The 21,951-nt window shown below is 42.5% G+C and overlaps 3 protein-coding genes and 1 long non-coding RNA gene across 6 annotated transcripts; 1 reads left to right on the forward strand and 3 right to left on the reverse strand.

The window, feature by feature from the left end:
* Positions 1-396: 396 nt before the first annotated feature.
* ino80da (INO80 complex subunit Da) lies at positions 397-8,962 on the reverse strand. The gene is made up of 10 exons (XM_020089948.2): positions 8,670-8,962; positions 6,887-7,133; positions 5,992-6,803; positions 5,799-5,898; positions 5,494-5,718; positions 5,254-5,363; positions 4,955-5,088; positions 4,292-4,515; positions 4,002-4,159; positions 397-3,893 (listed from the first exon to the last, which is right to left on the reverse strand). The coding sequence occupies exons 2-10, from the start codon at positions 7,102-7,104 to the stop codon at positions 2,860-2,862; spliced, it is 3,015 nt and encodes a 1,004-aa protein (XP_019945507.2). The 5' UTR covers positions 7,105-7,133; positions 8,670-8,962; the 3' UTR covers positions 397-2,859.
* Positions 8,963-9,382: 420 nt separating this feature from the next.
* Positions 9,383-15,613, reverse strand: LOC109631299 (NADH-ubiquinone oxidoreductase 75 kDa subunit, mitochondrial-like). The gene is made up of 19 exons (XM_020089949.2): positions 15,473-15,613; positions 14,879-14,958; positions 14,460-14,554; positions 14,281-14,388; positions 14,059-14,135; positions 13,664-13,745; positions 13,429-13,559; positions 13,149-13,334; positions 12,929-13,063; positions 12,728-12,842; positions 12,500-12,645; positions 12,284-12,412; positions 12,056-12,185; positions 11,814-11,974; positions 11,560-11,714; positions 11,039-11,214; positions 10,822-10,956; positions 10,611-10,683; positions 9,383-9,900 (listed from the first exon to the last, which is right to left on the reverse strand). Exons 2-19 carry the CDS (start codon positions 14,955-14,957, stop codon positions 9,809-9,811), a joined length of 2,205 nt encoding a protein of 734 aa, XP_019945508.2. The 5' UTR covers position 14,958; positions 15,473-15,613; the 3' UTR covers positions 9,383-9,808.
* LOC109631302 (uncharacterized) lies at positions 14,883-21,277 on the forward strand. 3 transcript variants are annotated; one of them, XR_002202835.2, is made up of 5 exons: positions 14,883-15,021; positions 15,783-16,072; positions 18,123-18,332; positions 19,472-19,660; positions 20,216-21,277. It is a non-coding gene; the product is annotated as an uncharacterized lncRNA (long non-coding RNA). The 3 variants fall into 3 exon arrangements; XR_002202834.2 differs by having other exon boundaries at positions 15,783-16,061; XR_002202833.2 differs by lacking the exon at positions 15,783-16,072.
* On the reverse strand, positions 16,172-18,225 carry cmklr2 (chemerin chemokine-like receptor 2). Its single transcript, XM_020089950.2, has 2 exons — positions 18,109-18,225; positions 16,172-18,023 (listed from the first exon to the last, which is right to left on the reverse strand). Exon 2 carries the CDS (start codon positions 18,002-18,004, stop codon positions 16,925-16,927), a length of 1,080 nt encoding a protein of 359 aa, XP_019945509.1. The 5' UTR covers positions 18,005-18,023; positions 18,109-18,225; the 3' UTR covers positions 16,172-16,924.
* Positions 21,278-21,951: the final 674 nt, after the last annotated feature.

A 21,951-nucleotide genomic window follows, 5' to 3' on the forward strand; every position in this document is an offset into this window, starting at 1 on the left:
GCAGCTTTTGATTATGACATGATTTTTTTCATCAGCAGAGTTTGATAGTTGCCATTAAAACAGATTGAATTTGCCTTTTTTTCTGAGCACTTAAACTTACCTCTCTTCCATGTTTGTTAAGCAGTCGAGGTTCAGTGTTTCAGGCCTAAAAATCTAAAAATACATTTTATTTTTTTATTTCGTATGTAAAATATCAGAGGCTAGTGACACAAAGTGATCAGAAAAGGTTATGAGAAAGTAAATGCTACTAATGCAGCATAACAGTTGATTTGTGATGTTAAAACAGTTTGGGATGTTTCTGGGACACAAATGTGACACTGGGAATCAACATTGTCAATGTTTAGTGGAAATGATTTGTGTCTGATAAGAAAAAAAAAGAAAACACATTAAACTGTGTCAGCAAATACCTCACAGCAAGTTTTATTTATACATCCAAAAACAGAAGATCAAATTTCTCACACTATATACAGATATTACATACAGTGTTTGTACACATATTACATAATTTGTACACAAGAAAAATATACATAAAAATGTAAACCTTTGTATACAAAAAATACCTTAGACAAATTAAACAAGGACCAATAACAAAAGGTGACTAGATTAGCTCATCCTATCTTTAAAAACAGTAATACAGTACATTCAATGAGTATAGGAATTTGTCAGCCATCTCTGAATTCAAGCAGTTACATGTGCCTATGAGCCCTGTGAATTTTGTTCTACGTGGTTGTTGGGAGAGTGAACTGGTGTAGCGACTAATCTCATGTAATGTGGATACAACAGTATTGCCTTGCAAAACAATTTTTTTTTTTCCTTCCAACCTGATTGTGAGAAACACTGCAGTCACTAAGAAGCCCCATTGTCTCTGGTGAAGCTACAGGTTTACACTTGGTAATGTGTGTTTTCTCTTTGGAAGGGAAGAGACAGAACTGGGCCTTCTCACAGCTGGAAACAGGTGGGGGGGGGGGGGCGGTCTGGTGCAGGCTGAAAGCTGGTAATGATGGCACCTGTTTGTTTAATAAGCGGAGAGGAATAAAAAATAAAAAAAGGGAAAAGACTGACACGGGACATGTGAAACAACCACCGGCCTCATCCACTCCTGTGCAAATCTATATAGAAAAAAAGCAACATACTGTACGTTGATCTGTTTTTCTCCACATAATGACATGAAAAGGCGATGCATATATTCCACTGTTTCAAACAACCATGATCTAATATTGATATTATAGTCCTCTCACACAAAATGTCACAGCCCCGTGCAATCTCAAACTTCATTCTGGAGTTTAATAGCTATCAAAAAACAGATTCTCCATCGGAACATTATTTTAAAACATAATGACGGTGTACACAGCATAGAAACGTTGATCCCTCAGACTTAAAACTGAACTTACGTCCATTTTGATAGCCATTAAAAAACAAGAGACTCATTCTACAAGACACATTCCACTGGATACGTTGCAAAATAACAATTTCAATCCATTGCTACTCAATAATTCACCAACAAACCCCAAGATAGAGACTGCTACTCTATATACTTAATACTCAACAGTGTCTGACAGTTCTGTCAAATGTCTAATATGCCATCAAACGCCATGGTTATACTGCTGTATGAGTCCTTCACAGACAGATAGCCGAGTCCTTGTTATTATAAAAAATCTAATCCAGGTTTGCATCATTTAGCTTCAAAACTCCAGATTTGCTCGACAACACATCTGTGTATATCATCACACTACACCGAGCTAATGAGTAAAATGTCAATTTCCAATGCCAATTCACGGCCTTGACGTCTTATAGTTGGAGTCCTTTTACAAGACATGCAAGTCACTAAAGACCATTGTGTGTGTGGATCAGAGAGCACCTTTGATAGTAGACACTTAAATCCCTGGATTACCCGTCATTACCCATGCTATAACACTGAAACTCATTTATTAGCCTCACAAGTCCACAAGACGTTAGGCCGACCTGATCGTGGGTCTGTGAAAAGAGGCCAAATGTTCTTGATGCAGTCCCGATTCCTCAAGTGAAGCTACATGTAATGAGACCAATAAAATATCTTACAATGCTAGAGTTATGTTAATGTGTTTATTGCTTTAAGAAACTATGTTTTTCTTCAAGTGTCTACTAGGCCACTCGGAGTCCCACAACCAAAGGTGAGGTCAGAGATTTTGACGTCTGAGCAAACCAATAAATGAGCACATATATAGTATACACAATATAAAAACAGCTGTTTAAAAGTATTTTTGGTAAATTCACATGACTGTGAAATCTGACTCAGTAAGATTCTATATCATGATAACAGTTAAATAGCTTGAAACATGATGGGTCACAAATGTCACAACTTGTACTGTTCTCAGGGAGGTGGCAGAAGCGGTGTATGAAAAAGGTGGAGAAATAAAAACAACGCAATGGCCATCTGAGCAAGGCAGGGTACAGTTGATTATCATTTTAAGACAGGACTTAAACTGGCAAAGCAAAACGAAACTGACCACCGACTGAAGCTTCAATGATTCTGAGCACTGTGACACAGATAATCTCTGCAGGTCCTTCTGCCAATTTTCACCCGTTTATATTCATCACAAAATCTGGTCAATCTGACTCTAACCTGCTGCTGACGAAACCACAAGGCATCAAACGAGTGGACTCACGCTGACTTAAAATCCAAAGGAACCGCCTGGCTACAGAGTAAACAATGGAAATAGAGGACAATTTGAGATTGTGCAAATTCATAATCAAATAGTGCACTAGAACCACATTGCACACATGTAGCAGATGAAGAGAGGTGGTCAATCTGAAGCCAGTCGGCTGGATTGTAAGTGACTGAGTCCAGAGCGTCGTCCTGCAGCTGCGGGCCGCCTGCTCTCATTTACTTTGCGTGAAGGGTGGTGTGGCGCTGTTGGCACTTGCAGCAGTGGCACTAACTATTGAGAAGCCAGCAGGAGGCGCTGTGGAGCTGTGGCTGGGCTGCACGTCTTTTGGGATGCCACTGTGGGAGGCCAATTGATGGCCAAAGGCCGCGCTGAACTGAGGGAGCTGTTGCTTGGGCTGTGTGGAGGTCAGAAGATCGTGTGAGGACGATGGGAGGGAGGACGAGGGGGCGGGGGGAGTTGTTAGACCTGTCAAACCGCTCTGAGGCATCGCTGAGAGCGCAGCCATGGGCTGCAGCGTCACGGAGTGGGTGGTGGTGGCGGGGGGAGTGGACAGGGAGGTGGATATGAGATGAGTCTCTGATCCTATGAGATTGCCAAACTGTGTAGGGTCAGTGAGGGGAAGAGGGAGATTATTCCATGATGAGCGTGGGGGTCCCGGTACCCCGCTGAGAGGGACTTCCAGCAGAAGAGGGGAGTCAGTCTGGAAAGAGGTGGCATGGGGAGAGGATATGTGGTCACTGTATGGGGATGGCACATGCTCACTGCTGTAGTGGCTGCCTTGGGGAGACGACGTGGGCCCATCCGACTTGGCCAGGACGTGGGATGTGTGTGTCCGAGAAAACGTTCGCTCTGTTATGGAGGTCTGAGTGAGCAGTGAGGTGGTGGGGGGGGCTACTGTGGAGGAAGATGAGGTCAGGTTGGAGCATGACGTTGGGGGCTGGTTAGCAGGCTGAGACGGCGGTGAGGGCGGAAAGTGTCCCCCGGTCGACTGCAGTATGTTTTCCTCCAGCTCAAGACTGGTGAAATTCTCTGTAGGGATGCGGTTGCTGAGCAGATCCCCCATGGTCCCCGGCTGGACCGGACCTGGGAACACGGTCATGGCTCGGTGGTCCACTCCTTCAGATGGGGCCAGGTCTCCCAGGGAGGTCAGGCACACTAAAGAGTCTGGATAGGACCCCATAGCCTGCAGTGCACGCACCAGCTCCTCAGCCTCCTCTGTGGTGGGCAGGAGCTCCCCGTTCTTACCTTCACACAAACACACAAGCTACAATTATGATTTGAAATCACAGAGAAGGGGACTTGTTATTATACACACAACAAGCACAGTGATGCACAAGCATGAGCTGTAAGAACCTTCAAACAAGTCAAAGTCCTGCAGGTCTTCAGGTAGTCTAGGTAACACATCGGAGAAATCCTCCTGGTTCAGCTCAAGGTCATTTGGAATGTCTGCCATTTCATTGGTGATATCATCAGGAAGCTCCTCTGCACTTAGGTCTGGAGTTGAAGGGCTCCTGCAACAACAAGGAAGAGATGATGAAACAAATATTTACATACAACAAACAATGTAGTGAGAGGAAATTCTACTGGAATGTGGATCTCCAACACTTTAACCCAAAAGTGTAGAGAGAACAGCTGAAGCGCACCTGATGTTGGCCTGTGAGGGCATCGCTAGGCTTGTAGAAGGCATTCCCAGGTTCCCCTGTGGCAACGCTGGAGGGATGGGTTTCTGAGGCCTCCGTGGTCCTCTCCTCCTCTTCTTCTTGTGTTTTTTGGTGAGCGCCGCGGGTTTGGTCTTTTTACGTGGCTTTCGCTGTTGCTGCTGGTGGTGCTGCACTCGTCGGTTTCCATCTCCACGCAGGAAGTTATCCTGTGCGGAAAGAATTGTGGGGCACTGTGAGTTATCTTGACATGGAGATATTATTAAATCAAAACATTCACAATCAAGAAAAAAGGAAAATTACATTTAGGGATATAAGATTACTCGTTTTCAGTCCAGGGTTAGATCAGATGACTGAAATCTTTCTCATGTATGCAATGTAATTAAACTAGCATGTGCCTTTAGCTTATTAGCACCTTCCAGCATCTCTATACTTCCCTCATTAACAGAGTCAGACTTTTTCTTGTTTAGAACCAGTAACTTCCTGGAGTCTCAGCTGTATTACTGAATACAAGATGCTTGTTAATCAGTGAGCTTAACATGTGCTGGTTGACAGATTGTGTTACCTTTGGACCAAGCCATCTGTTTTCCCGTTTCCAGTTCTAAGTGAAAAGGCCCAAAGAATTTTTCCTACACACACTGAACTCACCATCTTTTTGGCATGTTCTTCACAGAGGGGCGTCTGGTGCGTGATATCGAACACCGGGATGGAGCACTGCTGTCCATCTGCAAATTTGGCTGTGCAACTAGCAAAGAGCTGCTGGGAACGATTCAACAGAATGTCTACAGAGAACAGTAAAGGAAATAACATAGTATGCTAGAGAGAGGACATGTGATCATGCCACTCCATCAAGCCAGGATATTGTACATAACAGCATACACAGAAAAAAAACCTGTAAAAGTGATGTCAGTGTGCCACCAGCTGTGGTGTGGCACAGTGAAGGATACGCTGAAAGCAGTGCTGAGTGAAAGGCAGCGCTCTGTTGTTGCAGGCCTGGCCCTTAGTGCTGCCCGTACAGGTCCCTGTGTTCGTGTTCTCCTGCTTTATTGGAGCCACACTGTGAAGACAAACAGCAGGACTGAGAAAACTGACAACGCTTCACATTTGTCATGTTTTGTGCATTTAAAATAGTAATCAAAGATACAATAATTATAAAATAGCATAATTAACTAATATGACATTAGTACCTTGAAGAGCATCGAGAGGCACCACCAAAGTCCTGGATCAGCTGCCCAGCACAGTCTGGGTTTTTACTGGCAGCATGCAGCAAGGCTTTGCGGAAGGCATAGCGGTACCTCTTCTGGCGGATACTTGCCCTCTCCTGCCTGCACATGTGCTTGTATTTCTCCCGCAGGTACGAGCAAAGCCGAAGTAACCGTGTTCTCCGAGAGGAACCGCAGTCGTCTTCCAACCTATTTGGGAAACATTTGAAAGCAGTCAAAAAATGTATCAGGTTAAAGTTCATGCTGCAAGGTGAAGTATTGATACCAACCTATTCTGTGGTCTCCATGAGGTCTGAAAAGGAACAAATCTCTCTGCCTCCTCTTCCTCATCATCCTCTTCATCAGCACTATCTTCTGACCAGTCCAAGCCTGAAAATGCAACTTGTTAGAGCAACTCATCTATTTGTTATATAAGGACGAACAGAGAGAGTTGGAAAACTGTAAATACATTTAAATATATACCTAGATGTGGAAAGAGGTCTCCATGCTCCCGGTGTCTCTTGGCACAGAGCTGCACCAGATGTTGCAACCTGGCTAAACAGCTGGCAGATGGTGAGAAGGCAGCAGGACGCATGACAACCACTTGCCGCTGATTGCTACTGACACTGTCCTTGCAACTGACCGGCAAGTGAGTAGCAGCGAAAGGCATTTTCCTGCTAAGTGATGGCCCAGACAGTTGCACTGGACTGGGTGCTGCATTTGCGGGCATCCCTGGAGGCAGAAAGTTGACTGACTGAGGTGGTGGTGGATTGCATAATAAACCCTGCTGCTGTCCTGGGAAGATGAAGGATGTTGCGCTGGAGTGCTGGGGTGGCTGGAGAAGACCTGACTGCTGCCGTGGGAGATGAGTGTTGAGCGGTGAGGAGGGGTGGACCCGGGGGACGGGGGAGGGACTAAAGTGCTCAGGAGGTGGCTGGAAGAGGTCCTTGTCATGGCAGAGTTTCTGGTTGAGAACCAGACGACTCTGTAATTTCTTCTTGATGGCGTTGCCCTTCCGAGGAGTACCCACCTCCTCCCCATCAGTGTCGTCCTCATAAAAGGCAAAAGGGTCCGGGAGTTCCCCATCACCGAGGGGTAACAGACGTGAACATGGGGGAGATGGTGGAAGTTCATCTAGACCATTGGGAGCTTTCAGAGCTAGAGAGGGCACAGTTATGTTGAGAGCCACGGACTCCAGGTGAGCCCGTGAGCGCATTTCCTCTAAAGCATCGTGTTTCTTTTTCCGCTCCTTCTTGGGGATAAAGCCGAGGACCTGCAGGTGACTGTTACAGTACCTGGAAAACAAGAACACGTCTTCAGCACACAGTGCACACATGTAACATATGGGATCTCTCACACATTCACACATCATACAGACCTGCGGTCCTCAGACTTGGGGATGGGGTTGGTACATCGTTGGCTATTGTACTTAGCCACATATTCACATTGCTTGAAGGGGGCTGTCTTGTCCTCCAGAACGTGCCGTATACAGAAAGCATAGCCGTTCAGTCTGCGCTGCTTGCAGAGCTTTGGGCTGTACGAGCACAACGGCTTATTGTCCACCTCTGAGAAGTGTATGTGTTTGCCTTCGTACATCACGTGACTCTTGTCCTTGACAACATCAGCTGATGGGATAAAGTCAGGGAAAACCAAGAATTACATCACAAACATTTCACACCAAAGAGGTTACCATGCATGCACATGCAGAGTTATGAGGCAGGGATATCATCACCTCTACAGGTGATTGCTTTTTCAATAAATTGCTAATTAATATCAGTCTCTAATCAGATTAAAAGTTCAGAAAGCAAAGATGATTATGAAATATTTACTGCTCAAACATGTTTTGTAAAGTCAGAACTTAAATGACATTCAAAGACTTGTGGCTGATTGAATTCATTGTTGCTAGTTCAGTTTGCTCTGAAACTGTAGAACTTTGTTATGCCAAAGTTTCCTATTGAGAAACTGCTAGTAACCAGAGAGTGTTTTGATTCTAACACCAACAGGACAACAAGACGGTGGTGAAACACGTTTGTATGACATCAGTCTGCCAGACACAGTTAAGAACCAAAAACAAACCACTCACTACTGTGCAGACATCGCTACAGGTCAGCTGACCACAGGCGTTTCTCTACTTTGAAAGCCTCCTTCCTCCAGTGAACCAACGAGGAACACACAATCTGTTTTCACGTCATAAGAAACAGCCGCACAGTCAGACTGCTCTTGTTTTATCACAACACACCGTGATCCCAGTTGTAGTTTGAGTTGCTCAGCTCCAGTTGTAGCTTTGCTGCTGCCTGGTAACTTTGTGTTTTTAAGTTGGTTCAGCTGCGTGTTGGACACATTTGAGTCGTTGATACTAACCCGATTATCTTAAAGTAAAATCTTTGGTCAAATAAGGAGAACCGGATGGGCAACATACTAACGCCCGCTAGCGTAACTACCGTTTGAGTCTGGGGAGTTAGCTTGCCAGCGTTAGCTTGGAGCCGATAGACATATACTAATATTTGTAGTATATTAATACAAACATATCTACGTGTAACATATATATGAGTCCATTAAACACAAATGAATCCATCTCCAGGCAGAAATAACTTGTTGTCGACACACAACATACGCTAATAGTCAAATGATCCGTGTTAGCTCGCACGCTAGCGAAGCTAAAAACATAAATTAGTAGGCGGTAGCTAACCAGGAAACGGAAACATAAGCATATTGTAACACTGTAAAGGACAATTTTCTGTCATGATTTATTTAAAAAATGTTGCTGAAATCATCAGACGGAAACAGTACACTGTCGCCATTCATCGTGGGGTTTTAATGTACGCAAACATTATAGTAAAATACTTTCAAACAAAGGGTCTACATAGGCTTCAGGCCTGTCATCGAAGGCCTCGGTAATAATCGATATGAACCATAGCCACATAATGTTACGTTAAAAGGCTAAAAGACATAAAACTGCCACCACTGCACAACTCCACACATCCTCTTAAAGTACTGGGTCGATTGGTTTGACCACAACTTATAAAATAACGAAGTCATAGCTGAGAGGCCTGTTAGCTTGGGTAGCACAGCGGCCTCTCGTTGAGCAGCTGGCCGACTGAAGCCTCTGCGAAACGGTACTACCAGAAATCGAGACCGAGGCTGGATAGGATTTCGCTTACCTTGAATTGGTATGGGCTGTGTAAGGTATTCGCTCCAGATAGTCGGCCGAAATGTCTATTCGAATCAGCTAGGCTATTCCGTGCATCGATATTCGCGACAGGAGAGGAACAGTTATCTTCATCGAGCTCGGTGTATCTTGAAATAAGGATGCATGGAAATATTCGCTATCCGGAGCGAATTACAAGCAGTAGGTAGGCTGCTGAGGATTTTAGCTGGAGCCACAGCAGACTCCTCACAGCACCACTACAGGCACCGCGGGGACATGACAACAAGCCGCTCAACAACAACAACCTCTCCTACCATATTGGAAATTCAACTTTGTTAAAAGCCTCCGCAGAGTACAAGTGTTGTTTTCGTCGTGTCACGGGGGGAATGAGTCTGTGTGCAGGGTGCTGTTTGTTTGGATGAGCCACACTTTGAGTCACTGGGTGTGAAACACTGAGGGAGAGATCCAGTGATGTGTTGCGGTGTGAAATCCACCTGGACCCCGGCTATCATCCTCCATATGAAGGACTTATCAGCCCTGCTGCTGCCACACTGTTGCTGTTCACTGGTGATGGACCACGTGCCATCCCGGAGCTCCACACTTGAGAAGTGTCAAAACATGCAGACATGCCCTATGGTAGCGGTGCAACATTTTTAATACTTTTACATTCATTTTAAATAGTAGCAACAGTTAAATAGGCGGTTTACAAAGATTAATTAGGCTTACTACAGAAAACGGATTTATTAAATATCACATTTACAAATAGCTACACTTGCAATACTAAAACTCATATCTTTTAGAAAAATATAAATGTAACACTTTTAAATTTAAAGGGAGACAAGACTCTAGATTAAACTTTGGAGGATAAAGATTTTAAACCTTTGGTCGCGACTACTTGAGTTAGAATGTCCATAAATGTGCAAACATAAACTGAATATCTGGAGATTTGTCAAACGTAAGCTTGAATTTCCACTTTGCATAAGACATGATACTGCAGGTAAGTAAAGTGCGGGATAAACGAGGCATCTGCTATGGTAAAACACCTACTACAGTAAAACACAAGTGCAAATAAATATGTTCCTAGGGATGTGCAAATAGAGTAGTTGTGCGTATATTTTTTTCAAAGAACTGGATGACTATCCATTGTGCGCATTAGCATATGGCTGGCTCGTCGACAGCTTGTGCTCCCTCTGTGACGGCTTTCACACACTTGGCCATCGTCTGCGAGGCTCTGCTTATTGGATCTGTGGGTGAAGACAGAGCAGATTTCAAATTTGCAATGAAACTACTGTGTGTTTGTTAAAATTAAGTGTTACTTACACATTTAATGCTACATAAGCATATTCATTTAAAACCATATTTAAAATGATTTTAGCCACCAAAATAAAGCTTTTATTTCCCCGTACAGAAATGGCCTCTAAGCTATTTTATTCAAATATTATTAAATATTAATTTGAAAGTAATTCATTTTTTCTGTCATTTATGGTTTTTGCTTTTGTGTCAAAACTGGCAAAACACAAAAAATCATTTAACTAAAACTGCCATAACATTTGCTGACCACAATTTAAAATCCAGATGTAATGTAAGTAAATATTGATTTAATAACCACATTACCCAACCAGTTATCTTTGTTTTCTCCAACCACAGATTAACCACACGATGTCAAAATACTTCTGATAAATGTGGGTACTATAGTATCCACACAGACTATGGTATCACAATAACTGCATTTAAAAGGAACCTTAGTTAATCTGAGTAAAAGCTTCACCAGAGTAAAGAGGAATCATTCCGAAGATTTTTCTAATAAAATGTATTGATACATAATAATATCTACTTACAAACATTGATATAGTACGAGAAACAGATGGTTTTGAAATTGAAAAAGAAAAAAACTGATAGAGAGGAGATTTGTTGTTTTGTGAGAGAAGAAGCACTTTTAGTACCAGTGACTCACCTGTCATATAAAAGTCCTTCACTGTAAGCTGTGGTGGGACTAATGGTTCCATTAGGAAAGCCTGGTTCACTGCCTGAAATAAATAAGCCACACATTAACAAGATAAACAGCATGAAATTAACTGAGATAAATTAACATTAACATTTATACAACATTTAATTAGGTAAATCTCTACGATTAACTAAACATACACAAAAAAATAACAGCTGACCTTAGACAGTTCATTGGCCTGCTTGAAATAGTTGGCCTCCTCAACGTCATCATATCGCACCAGATTTGGGGAAACCTCTGCCAGTCTCTCGCGCACTTCATCAAGAGTATCATAGGGCAGAGACACTCCGGCAAGCTTTAATGAGAATAGAGATTACACAGCATTTAATCTAATTTCTTACTGCTTTATATGTAATATATCATGTGCTGCAGTTCACCTCAGAAATTGCCCTGATGATCCTCCAGTCCTCCCTGGCCATGCCTGGAGCAGTCACTGCCACCTTGGTCTGCTGGGCACGGCCCTCAGTGTTCACATAGGTGCCACATTTCTCAGTGTATGCAGCTCCGGGGAGGATGATATCAGCCATGGGTGCACCAACATCACCATGGTGACCTGGGCAGTTAGGGCACAGAGAATTGAAATTTAACCCTCACATGAATATATACAGAATGAAAAGAAAATTTAAATTAAGTATCTTGGTGAAGTATCTTTAAGTTAACCTACACCATCTACTGTCTGTGTTTAAATGCTTATCTGGTGCGATGACTCATCAAACCTTTAAGTGAACCTTTGTGTGCTTTGCATTCAATGTGTTTCTTAGTCTGGTTTTTCTCTGTAACTCTTCTGTGCCTGCAAATAACTGTATGTCAGGACTTAAGACTGCCTCACTACATACATTAATGTAAATGAGAGGTGCTGTGAATGAGCCTTCTGCTGCTGTGCAGTAAGACAGCTGACCTTGATAAATTATGAAACTATCCTTAGGGAGGTCTTGGCGAGTAATGCAGCCTGCATCAGCCCCAAGCAGGAACAGTACTTTGGGCGGATTCTTCCTGATAGTGTCCACTCCCGGCTTGTACCCAAGATCAAGTGCAGCAACTTGACTGGCAACCCTGAGGATACAGGCAAAACAGAATGTTTTATCATGAAAATCCCTCGTGAACACTGCCCTGCTACAGGAAGCATTCCCTCTAATTTTCCCTGACAATTACCTGTGCAGCACATTGAGAACCTTCCAGCTGTCCTCCACTCCACTGCTGACACGAGTGTTCTGAGCGATGGTTGAGACAGCTGCCATTATAGCAGCTCCGTCCTCTCTCTGCAGGCAACTGCTACCAATCACAATAACAGGATGTTTTGCTTCAGCCAAGACCTGCAAGAGGAGATAAAATACACAAATAAGACAGAGACATTTGAGTTGACTGATAACATTCATTACATAAGTGAGTATTACCTGTGAGAATGGGTGAGTTCCTGATGCAATTTCTTGAAGAACCATGGCAGAATCCCCAAGATGGTCATAGGTGTAACTTAAGTCCACTTCCTTTCCCACAAGAGCCACTTGCAACTCATTGTGAAGCCAGCTAAAAAAAAACACGCTATTTTATTTAAAATCAGATCTCCAACTTCAACAGCATTAAATAAACAGAAAAAACGTTTTTTTTAACAGCATCGAACATACCCTTTCCTGATTCGTGCATTGAAAAGAGGAGCCTCATAGCGTGGGTTGGTGCCTACCAGAAGAAGCAGGTCAGCTTCTTCAATGCCAGCAATCCCAGTATTCAGAAGATAGTTTGAACGCAGGTCAGATCTAAGCCAAGATCAAAACAGAAACCTACTATCAGCTCTAGTTCAACTAGTTTTGCAGTGTATTTAGTTTGTCTCTGTCTTGTCTCACCCAGCTCCACTCATTGGGAACACCTCCTCAGTGCACAGGTTGTCACTATTCAAACGGTTCAGCAAATCTTTAAGGGAAATTAGAGCTTCTGCATCCGCCATCCCTCCAACGACAGCAGCAACATCATTTGCCTCAACTCCTTGCAACTGTCAAAGAACAGATGTTTTTCAAGGCTGGCCAAGTTTTCATACACTGTTACAGAAGGAGGCTTCATTATAAATCACTTACTGCTCCTGCAACTTGAGTCAGAGCGTCTTCCCAAGTTGTGGGAACCAACTGCCCAGACTCATTTTTCACCATCGGCTGAGTAAGCCTCTGTCTCTTGAGTCCATCATAAGCAAACCTGTCAGGATGGAGGCAGTGTAGAGATCAACAATTTGCCAACATCAGACACAAATATAGGTCTGTGTTGTGAGATATGAAAGGAACCTGGTTTTGTCCGAGATCCACTCCTCATTTATGTCCTCATTAAGACGTGGCAGGATTCTCATCACCTCACCACCACGAGTGCTCACCACAATGTTACTACCCACAGCATCTAGAACATCAATGGATTCAGTCTTCCTGTAGAAAACATATTAGGTTATATAAGAGGAGAACAAAATTTAGACCCTAGTAAGTTAATTACAAAATGAGAACAATAAGAAACCTGGTCTCCCAAGGGCGAGCAGTGAATGCATATGGTTTAGAAGTCAGGGCTCCCACTGGGCATATATCAATAACATTCCCAGATAACTCAGACATGAACATCTTCTCCACATAAGTCCCAATCTGCAGGTCATTGCCTCTGCCGGTGGTGCCCAGATCCTCCACCCCTGCTATCTCACTGGCAAAGCTGTAGTAAGTAAAAAGTCAAAAAAGTAATTATTCTTCATGTTCTTAATTTCCATAACAACTTAGCTTACTCAAGATATCCAGGTGTGACTCACCGCACACAGCGGGTGCACTGGATACAGCGAGTCATAATGGTTTTGATGAGTGGGCCAATATTTTTGTCTTCCACCGCTCTTTTGCCCTCTGTGAAACGACTCCTGTCGCTGCCAAACTGCATGGACTGGTCCTTCACACAAAATCATAGTCAACACTGTTAATCAGTCTTACAAATAACACTGAGACCACACACTCAGTAACAGACTAATGAAAACACAGTAATCTTTTATTTACCTGCAGATCACACTCCCCTCCTTGATCACAGATTGGACAATCTAATGGGTGGTTAGCTAGCAGAAACTCCATCACTCCCTCTCTGTGAAAATTAAACAACAACTATTTATAACATTGTGTCAGGTTACTTTCTAGAGAGAATATACACTTTTTTTGCTTCTGAGAAAGCTGATATAATAAAAATATAGGTAGCCCAGAATAACACAAATATAAAAGTGGGCTTCATAATCATAAAATCTTAAACACCACCTATCAGACAATTGGATATAATTAATTTATGTGAATTTCCCCACTGAGGGACGATAAAGGAAAATCTAATCTAATAATTAAAGACCAATGTTTACATAAAATGTATATGATCTCTACAATGATGTTAGTTGTGAGTTTGATCCTACCTTGCCTTCCTTGTTTTGTCAGAGTTGGTTAAAATGTTCCAGCCCTTCATAACAGGCATAGCACATGCTGCCACAGGCTAGAAGGTAGGTACATGCAAAAAATGTACATATTATTACTTTAAGCAGGCATCTCTAAGTCACAGTAAAATTATGAAGAAGAAACACAAGACTGACACACATGCATTGATTACTGGAGTGGAAACATGCATCTTAATACTTTACCTTAGGAACTTTCTCAATCTCCACAAGACACATGCGACAGTTTCCCGCTACTGACAGACGTTCATGGTAGCAGAAGCGAGGAATTTGCATGCCTGCCTTCTCACACGCCTTCGATAGAATAAGACACAATGTAAAATATAACATTATGAATCAAGATGTCGGGGGATTGCTGTAGTTACCTGCAACACAGTGGTTCCTGGCTCCACCATGACGGCCTCCCCATCCACGAACACCTCCAGGAGGCTGCTGGCAGCTGCTGTTGCTGCAGTACGAGCTTCAAGCAGAAAACAGGGACGGTTACCATTCAAAAAGAAATCCCACACACAGTGAATCATTTATGCTACAATAATTAAATCCTGATATCTCATTGTGATGGCAAAGTAGTGACACTGATCATTACAGGCAGCAGCCTGGCACCAAAGCTAGTACCAGGCAAATCTGTAATCCTGCCTATAATCCACCGGTGGAACAAGGTTACATGGATATTCTGGCACAAAACAAACAGAACGCCACTGTGTACAAACGCGAGAGACGTGCAACAAAATGATTAATTAGTAAAACGATGAAGTGGCATGTGTATATAAATATGCTTACTTACCATGATTGGTCGCAACCGCACCTCCTTTGGCAACAGCTGCTGGAAAGAGACTCCGACTCACAGCAGGCAAACGCAGCATGCTGGAGGCAGAGAGGCGACATCGTGTGTGAGCTCCAGCGGGTCTGACAACACGTTTAAAGTTGGTGCGTAATGATTCACACACGCTCCAACACCACAACACAGCAGAAGTAGCTGTTAGCTAGCTGTTGGCTGAAGGAGCGGCTAATTCCTAAATAAAGCACACGTCTATGCGACCCACTGTGCTTTACGTCGGGTGTTGACAGCCCGTAAAAGGTTGCAAACGTCGTTAGATATCAACATAAACTCTGCGTAACGTCACTCGCTAATCTGTGTGTTAACGTGAGCAAATGTTGCTGTAGCCGCTTCATATTCTAACGTTACTTACTGAGAGTGCGTGAAACTGTTTCAACCAATACACACGCTAAACCCACTACTTAGCATGGTTGCTAAAAACAAGCTACAGTGACAAACGTCAACAGGATAACCTCACTAGCTAACTCGTGCCACATAGAACTATAACATCCAGGTTATCAACGTTATTCAGCAGATACAGATTATTGCGGTGCCACTTACTTGCCGGTGTCCTCGGGAGACTGTGTGCTACGCAGATTGCGCACTGTGTTGCTATTCTGCTGCGTCACAGATTAAGTAATCCAGTGTGCCGTAATCCACGCAGGAGGGCTGCGTCACTCTGTAACTACACCATCAGTACTGAGCGGGTGAAGTAATGTAGCATCTCCCCAGCAGATTCTCATCTACACCCTAACTGTGACAGTCTGTGGTGATGTGGCAGCAACTGCAGGGATTTTATCCTCTGATTCACTATTTGCTTTGAATACAAAGGTGGATTATCCTCACTCCTAAATGTGCCATTTATTCACAGCAACAACAAAGAGGGTCAGAGGTTCTGATGTTCAGTCCGTGAAGTGACACAAGGCCTTCGCTTCCCTGTTGAAGATCAGGGTGAAATATGCCTCCTGTGCCATTTTTCACACTTGTCACCACAACAGGATGTCTCTGTGTGCCTCTACAGTGAGTAATCCTCACAAATCAGTGTTCACCGGGGATGAATAACAGGACACGAGCCACTTTGTAAACAGACACTGAGGAAAATGCGGAAGGAAATGCAACATCTGGACGTTCCTCAGGCTTGTGCATAGTTGTGAGTAGTGTGTAAGTTCTGCTGGAAACCTGGAGTGTGTGTGTTAAACTTCAAAGCCTTATCATGAGGTAACCAGGATGACATCAAGTCAAATAATATAAAACAGTACGGTGTGTGTGCTCAGAGGAGCAATTTTATTGACATATATGCTATTTACTTGTAATATATTAGAATAAAACATTTGTACAACTCTCAACTAGTTAAACAAACAATACATTAATAGATGACTGTAGTATCAAACTGTATAAAAACATAATCATGTTAAACTACTATCAGATATATGCACATCTGTAACAGCCTATCAAGCAGTGATGAGCAGAGGAGTACAATCCAAATGTGTGAGATCCATGACTCATGATTTTCCCAAAAATGTTTGAAAAATAGTTTAAAAAGAATGTCCATCACATTTTCCAAAGCCTGAAGACACATCTGCAAATTGCTTGTTTTTCTGACCAGCTGTCCAACACACAAGGATATGCAGTTTATTATCACAGAATACAAGGGAAAGCAGCAAATCCTCACAGTGGAGAAGCTGGACCCAGAGAGAAGCCAGGATTTGTATTTGTCTACTGACTAATTGAGATAGATTTTGATCTTGCCTGTTTCTCTAGAGATCTCTTGCAAATGAAAAATATATGCAAAGATGCTAACTATGTGCACATTATACCGTTTCCCTCAGTTTTTCCATTTGGAGTAATAGCTGAAGTAGGTGTAACTCCATCCAAATGAAACACAACAGGGAAAATCTGAACATTACAGCTGGAAAGAATGGGCGTGATAATCCTCCTCCACTGCGCTTAAGTAACAGTCAGCCACCCTCATATTTTTCATGGTCTGCTACAAGAGGCTGAGGACGATTGCGATCATAGAGTTGATGACTCCACAGGCTCCTCTGGGACACTGACTTGATGATGTTCTGGCACAGACTCCATCTCAGTGGCAGACACTGACTGGCTGAGCTCTCTTAGTGAACTCTTGGTTATGTTCAGACATGCGCGCTTCAGGATGTGACGAACCTTTTTACCCAGGAGCATATACAGCAGGGGGTTAATGCAGCTGTTGAAAAAACCTAAGCTGGTGGCAAGGGGAAATCCAGCTTTAAGCATGTGTTGTAGGTTCACTGAGGAATGTATTGATAACTCCATTAAGCTAAAGGCATGAAAAGGTGCCCAGCATAAAAAGAAGGCCAGGATTACAGCAGAGACTGTTTTGGAGAACCTAGATAGGCGGAACGAGCTCTGAGATCGATTCAGTTTGACTGTGAGAAGTATGCCTGTCACACAAATAGCGGTAAACGGCAGGAGGAAGCCCACAGTGGTGCGGATGGCCACTATTACAATGTGTCTCATGGCTGCTGTGTGTGAGTCCTGTGTGTGGAAGTTGTTGAAGCACACCACCTTGTCGTGCAAGCGCAAGGTGTCACGGAAAATCAGCGCAGGGCAGCTCATGGCGCCGGCTAGCACCCATATGCAGCAACACATGACCCAGGCTCTTTTTACAGTTCGATGTCTCTGAGACCAGTTGAGGTGGACCAGTGACACATACCTGTCTATGCTGAGCACCGTGAGGAAGAGCACGCTGGCGTACATGTTCATCACGGACACAAATGAGTTGAGCTTACACATGGCCACACCAAAGTCCCAGTGGAAGTCTCGCAGAATGTAATCGATGTAGAGGGGCAAGAAAAGCACAAACACAAAGTCCGCCATGGCAAGATTGAGCAGCCACACGCTGTTGACAGTCTTTTTGCTTTTGAATGCCGTCACCCAAATAACAATCCCGTTTCCAATCAGACCAAGCACAAAGGAAATAATATAGATCACCACTGAGATGATGTGCATAGTTTCCCTTTGCCTGTGATCAACTTTAAGCTCTTCTAAGTCGCCATACTCCAGGTAATATTCATAACTGTAGTTTCCATAGTCCTCGCTATAGTCAGCCATTACTGCAATGATTGATTTTCTGTGAGAAGACAAAAAAATGTTATGATCAGATTTATTTTCTATATGGTGATGCAGTATCTTAAAGAATCCCTCTTTGTTCTTACCTCACACCCTTTAGGATATATGCTCCTCAAAAGGACCCAGTTGTGTATCCCGCCCCTCTTTTCCAATCACTCAGCTCCTGCGTGTTGAGGCTGGGACAGGGTGTGTCCCGAGAAACCCTGGAACACAGAGTCAACATCCATCTAGATCAACAAATCAGGACATTGCAATGCCGCACAGATGAGGCTCAAAGAACCCTCGTAGTGTGATTCATGATGTTTGTTCTGTAAGTAAACATGGAAGAGCTGACACACACTTTATTGTTACATAATTTATGAATGCAGGGGCACAATGTTATTGTCTGGGTGATAATAAAAATTAAAAAAAAAAACACAAAAAAAACCACATGTATCTCATTGTTTATATTCCCCAGGGACGAAATCAGAAAAAAACAGAGCAAAGAGTCATATTTTTGCACATATCTGAAATACCAGTATCATCATCAAGGCCAAAACAGAGCTCATCACCACCACAATTCTACTCCAGTCTTTATCTTCTATCTCTACTCTACACTACAATTACATTGAAAAGGAATGTCATGAAAAGAACATCTACAAATGCAGAGGAATAGCTGCAAAGATAAAAACTGACAAACTGTTAAAGACTACATGGACACAATGTTAAATGCAACAATCAGTGCAATCGACAAAAAATGGAAGATGTCCGTTTATAGGATTTAGAATAGGATTTCAATAAGATAAGATTACAGTATTTATTGTCTTGGTAGGAAACTTGCCATGTACATAACAGAGCCTGCAGTATTTAGGTACATTAAGTACATTCATCCATCAAATATTTTATTTATGAGTAGGTTTGTGTATTCTTTAAGTAGCACCTCTAAATTTGTTGTCCTGCTTTGTTTTGTACAATGACAATAAATACTTTCTATTCTATTGTACTCAATTTCTATTCATCTATATAGATCAAATTGACTTATATACTGTGCAATGTCAAACTGATAAATAGGAGGAAAAAAACCTTAAAAGAGAAAACGTATACAACAACACATTTATGGTGAATGGAACCAATAGACTTTAGAAAAAGAGCTACTTTAGAGACTTGAAAACAAACAAACAGATAAAAAAAGTAGCGCCTATACTATCAAAACAACAGCATCTGTATTTAATAATCAGTTAACACCACAGGAACAGACATAGTTCACCAGTCACTCGGTGCCACATATGCACAGTTTGAATACTAATGGGATAAACATGAAGAGCTTTCTCACCTAAAAGTTGGAGCGCCCCCTTTTCTGAAACCACTTTTCCGGATCAACACACGGCTGCTTAGCCTCTGTTAGCTCCGGTGAGCTGGGCCTGGTCTTATCCGTGACTTCTCCTCTCGGTGTCTGTGTTGCATGTGCAGTCCTCATCCAGACTGAGCCGTGAACTGTGGTTCCAGGGCTGGAGGAGCGGCGCGGTGCAGTGGGCGCGCCAGGCTGACGCGTCAGACACGGACCAACGGAATGAAGAGAACTTATTGGTCCTCGGCTCGGAGCAGAAGAAAGCTTTCATTCAGAGAAGCTGTCGAGTAGAAGCCGATCCAGATTACTCTGTGAGTAAACTGTTTTCAGTGTTGCAGGTTTTGTTGTTGACAGCCCCACCCCCCCAAAAACAGAAACTTCATCTGCTTCCTTTCCCACCAGCCACTTTCTGAACTCGTTCATTCAGCACTTTGCTGCTCATTAAACCTGAGTAAACTCGTGGCAGGCCTCCGTGCTTTGAATGTGGATGTGCAGACGAGCTTGATTACACTATAAAACGTTTGCTGGATTTACTGGATTTCCAATGAATTCCCCTAACCTTGGTTGACTTGTAAAATGCTGATTAAAACATTGTATGTGGAGATTTAGTCCTTGGTATAAGTCTGTCATGTCAAATGCGTAAATATGTAAAATTCAAAGTCAAGTTATTTATTTATTTATTATTTCTTCCTGCCTTCTCCATGTTAATAGACCTGTACTGCAGCCGTGCACTAGGTGGCGATCCACGCACTTTGGTTTCACTTTTGGGGCGCTGTCACGCAGTCCATCTTTACATACAGGCTATGATGTTTTCATATTTAATTAATTGATTTTACAGATGCTTTTTTTTTTCCAAACTGATGCAGGATGATGTAAGAAAGACACGCGTGGACGCTGCTGCTCACCCATCCCTCGTCTCAATCTCCAGCGACCCCATAGTGACCATCCAATCTCTCTGTGGATCATTCAGTTCTGTGGGGGGGGGGGGGGTGACATCCCTCAATAGCTCAGCTGCTTGTGCACGTCTGTCTGCGTGTGTTCTGCGTAGCCTTTACTCATGCCGACAAGTCATGACAAGCACTGATTATAAACTCTGGCCACTGTGACACAACACAGTCTATCATGGAGATATGCTGTTTTGTCAGAAAGACACGAACGCTGTCACAATCATCATCCCTTGTCCAACATCACTCATGCTTTTCCTCACGTAATGTCTCAACACACTATGTTCCTATCCATGAATCACTCACTTCCTTTTTTATTCTACGCCTAAACACATTACTTTATGCACGGGTTGGAAGTTACATACACCACTGCTATAAAAGTTTTCAAATGATTGTGCAAGGAATTATCATTATAATTACCACATTTGTTTTATATTCATTTTATAAGATTATCATATTCAGTTTGAGCCACTGATGATGCTCCAGTCCACATTGTCAATATGACATTCTGATTTGTGCCTAAGCAACATTAACAATGATTTAAATTCCTGTTCCCCTTAATAAGCCATTATTTTCAAATTGGAACAGTCGAGCAAATGTAACGTAGAACATTGCATTCCTGCCATTCTTCATATAACAATTGATCTGCACATGGTTAGAATTCATGAACCTTACCTTACCATCAAAATAATAGAAACTCTGGGATGGAGTTGGCCTTTTAATACATAATGTAGGTCTTTTTTAGCACACGAATGCTAATCCTATATTCTGAGGTGAATGATGTCCTTAAATTAAGGGTCAATAGGTCAACATTGACCAGATATACTCTGAAGGTCTTTTTCACAGATGTAAGCACAGAGGGAAATACTAAAATTAATGGTGGGTGAATTGTGTTTAGCTGCTCTAGTTTCATTTTCATTATGCATGCTCCCTTGTGACGTGTGTTTTTTGTCCTGTGTTTTTAATAAATTTAAAGGACCTGTATATTTATGCAAGTATTTCTATTTAATGCAAATTTTGCTTCACTACATTTTAGAAGGAATTATTATACATTTTACTCTTTCATGGCTCAGTTTTGCATCAGCTTCCACATGTTGTTTTCAGTTAAACCGCTGATGCTTAAATATTAATCTGATAAATAGCTCATGACTTCCTGTACCTTCAGTACTCAGTTTTTCTCCGTTAGTTTTTTTGCTAATGTATTAATGTAAGTGGTGAGTAGATAATGAGTGAATTTTCATTTTTGGGTGAACTATCCCTTTAAAAATAAAATAAATAATAATTTGACATTTACATTTATCATGGTAAATATCGATTGTGTCTTAATCTGTAGCATATAGCATCTATAATTTCTGGCCATATCCCCTATATTAGGCTCCTATAATAAAAACAATGTTTTATTGTTTTTTAATAAGTCATCCCTGTAGTTTTTTTGTGTTGTGGGAATTGAATGATGTTTCTGATGTCACATGTTTTTTTTTTGTCAGTATGTTTGTTTGTGTGCGCGCGCTCCTGTCAGCTTGTTGTGATCTGCAGACCATGCCTGTGATCTGTGGAAGTCACCTGAAGGGGAGGGAGGACATGTTTGGTGTGTTCGAGGAGGAGCCTGCAGCTTGACTTCCAGTAGCTGTGACTGGCCGCCGCCTTCTCTCTGCCTC

The sequence above is a fragment of the Paralichthys olivaceus genome, chromosome 10 (assembly GCF_024713975.1).
Source record: "Paralichthys olivaceus isolate ysfri-2021 chromosome 10, ASM2471397v2, whole genome shotgun sequence".
Lineage (NCBI taxonomy): Eukaryota > Metazoa > Chordata > Actinopteri > Pleuronectiformes > Paralichthyidae > Paralichthys > Paralichthys olivaceus.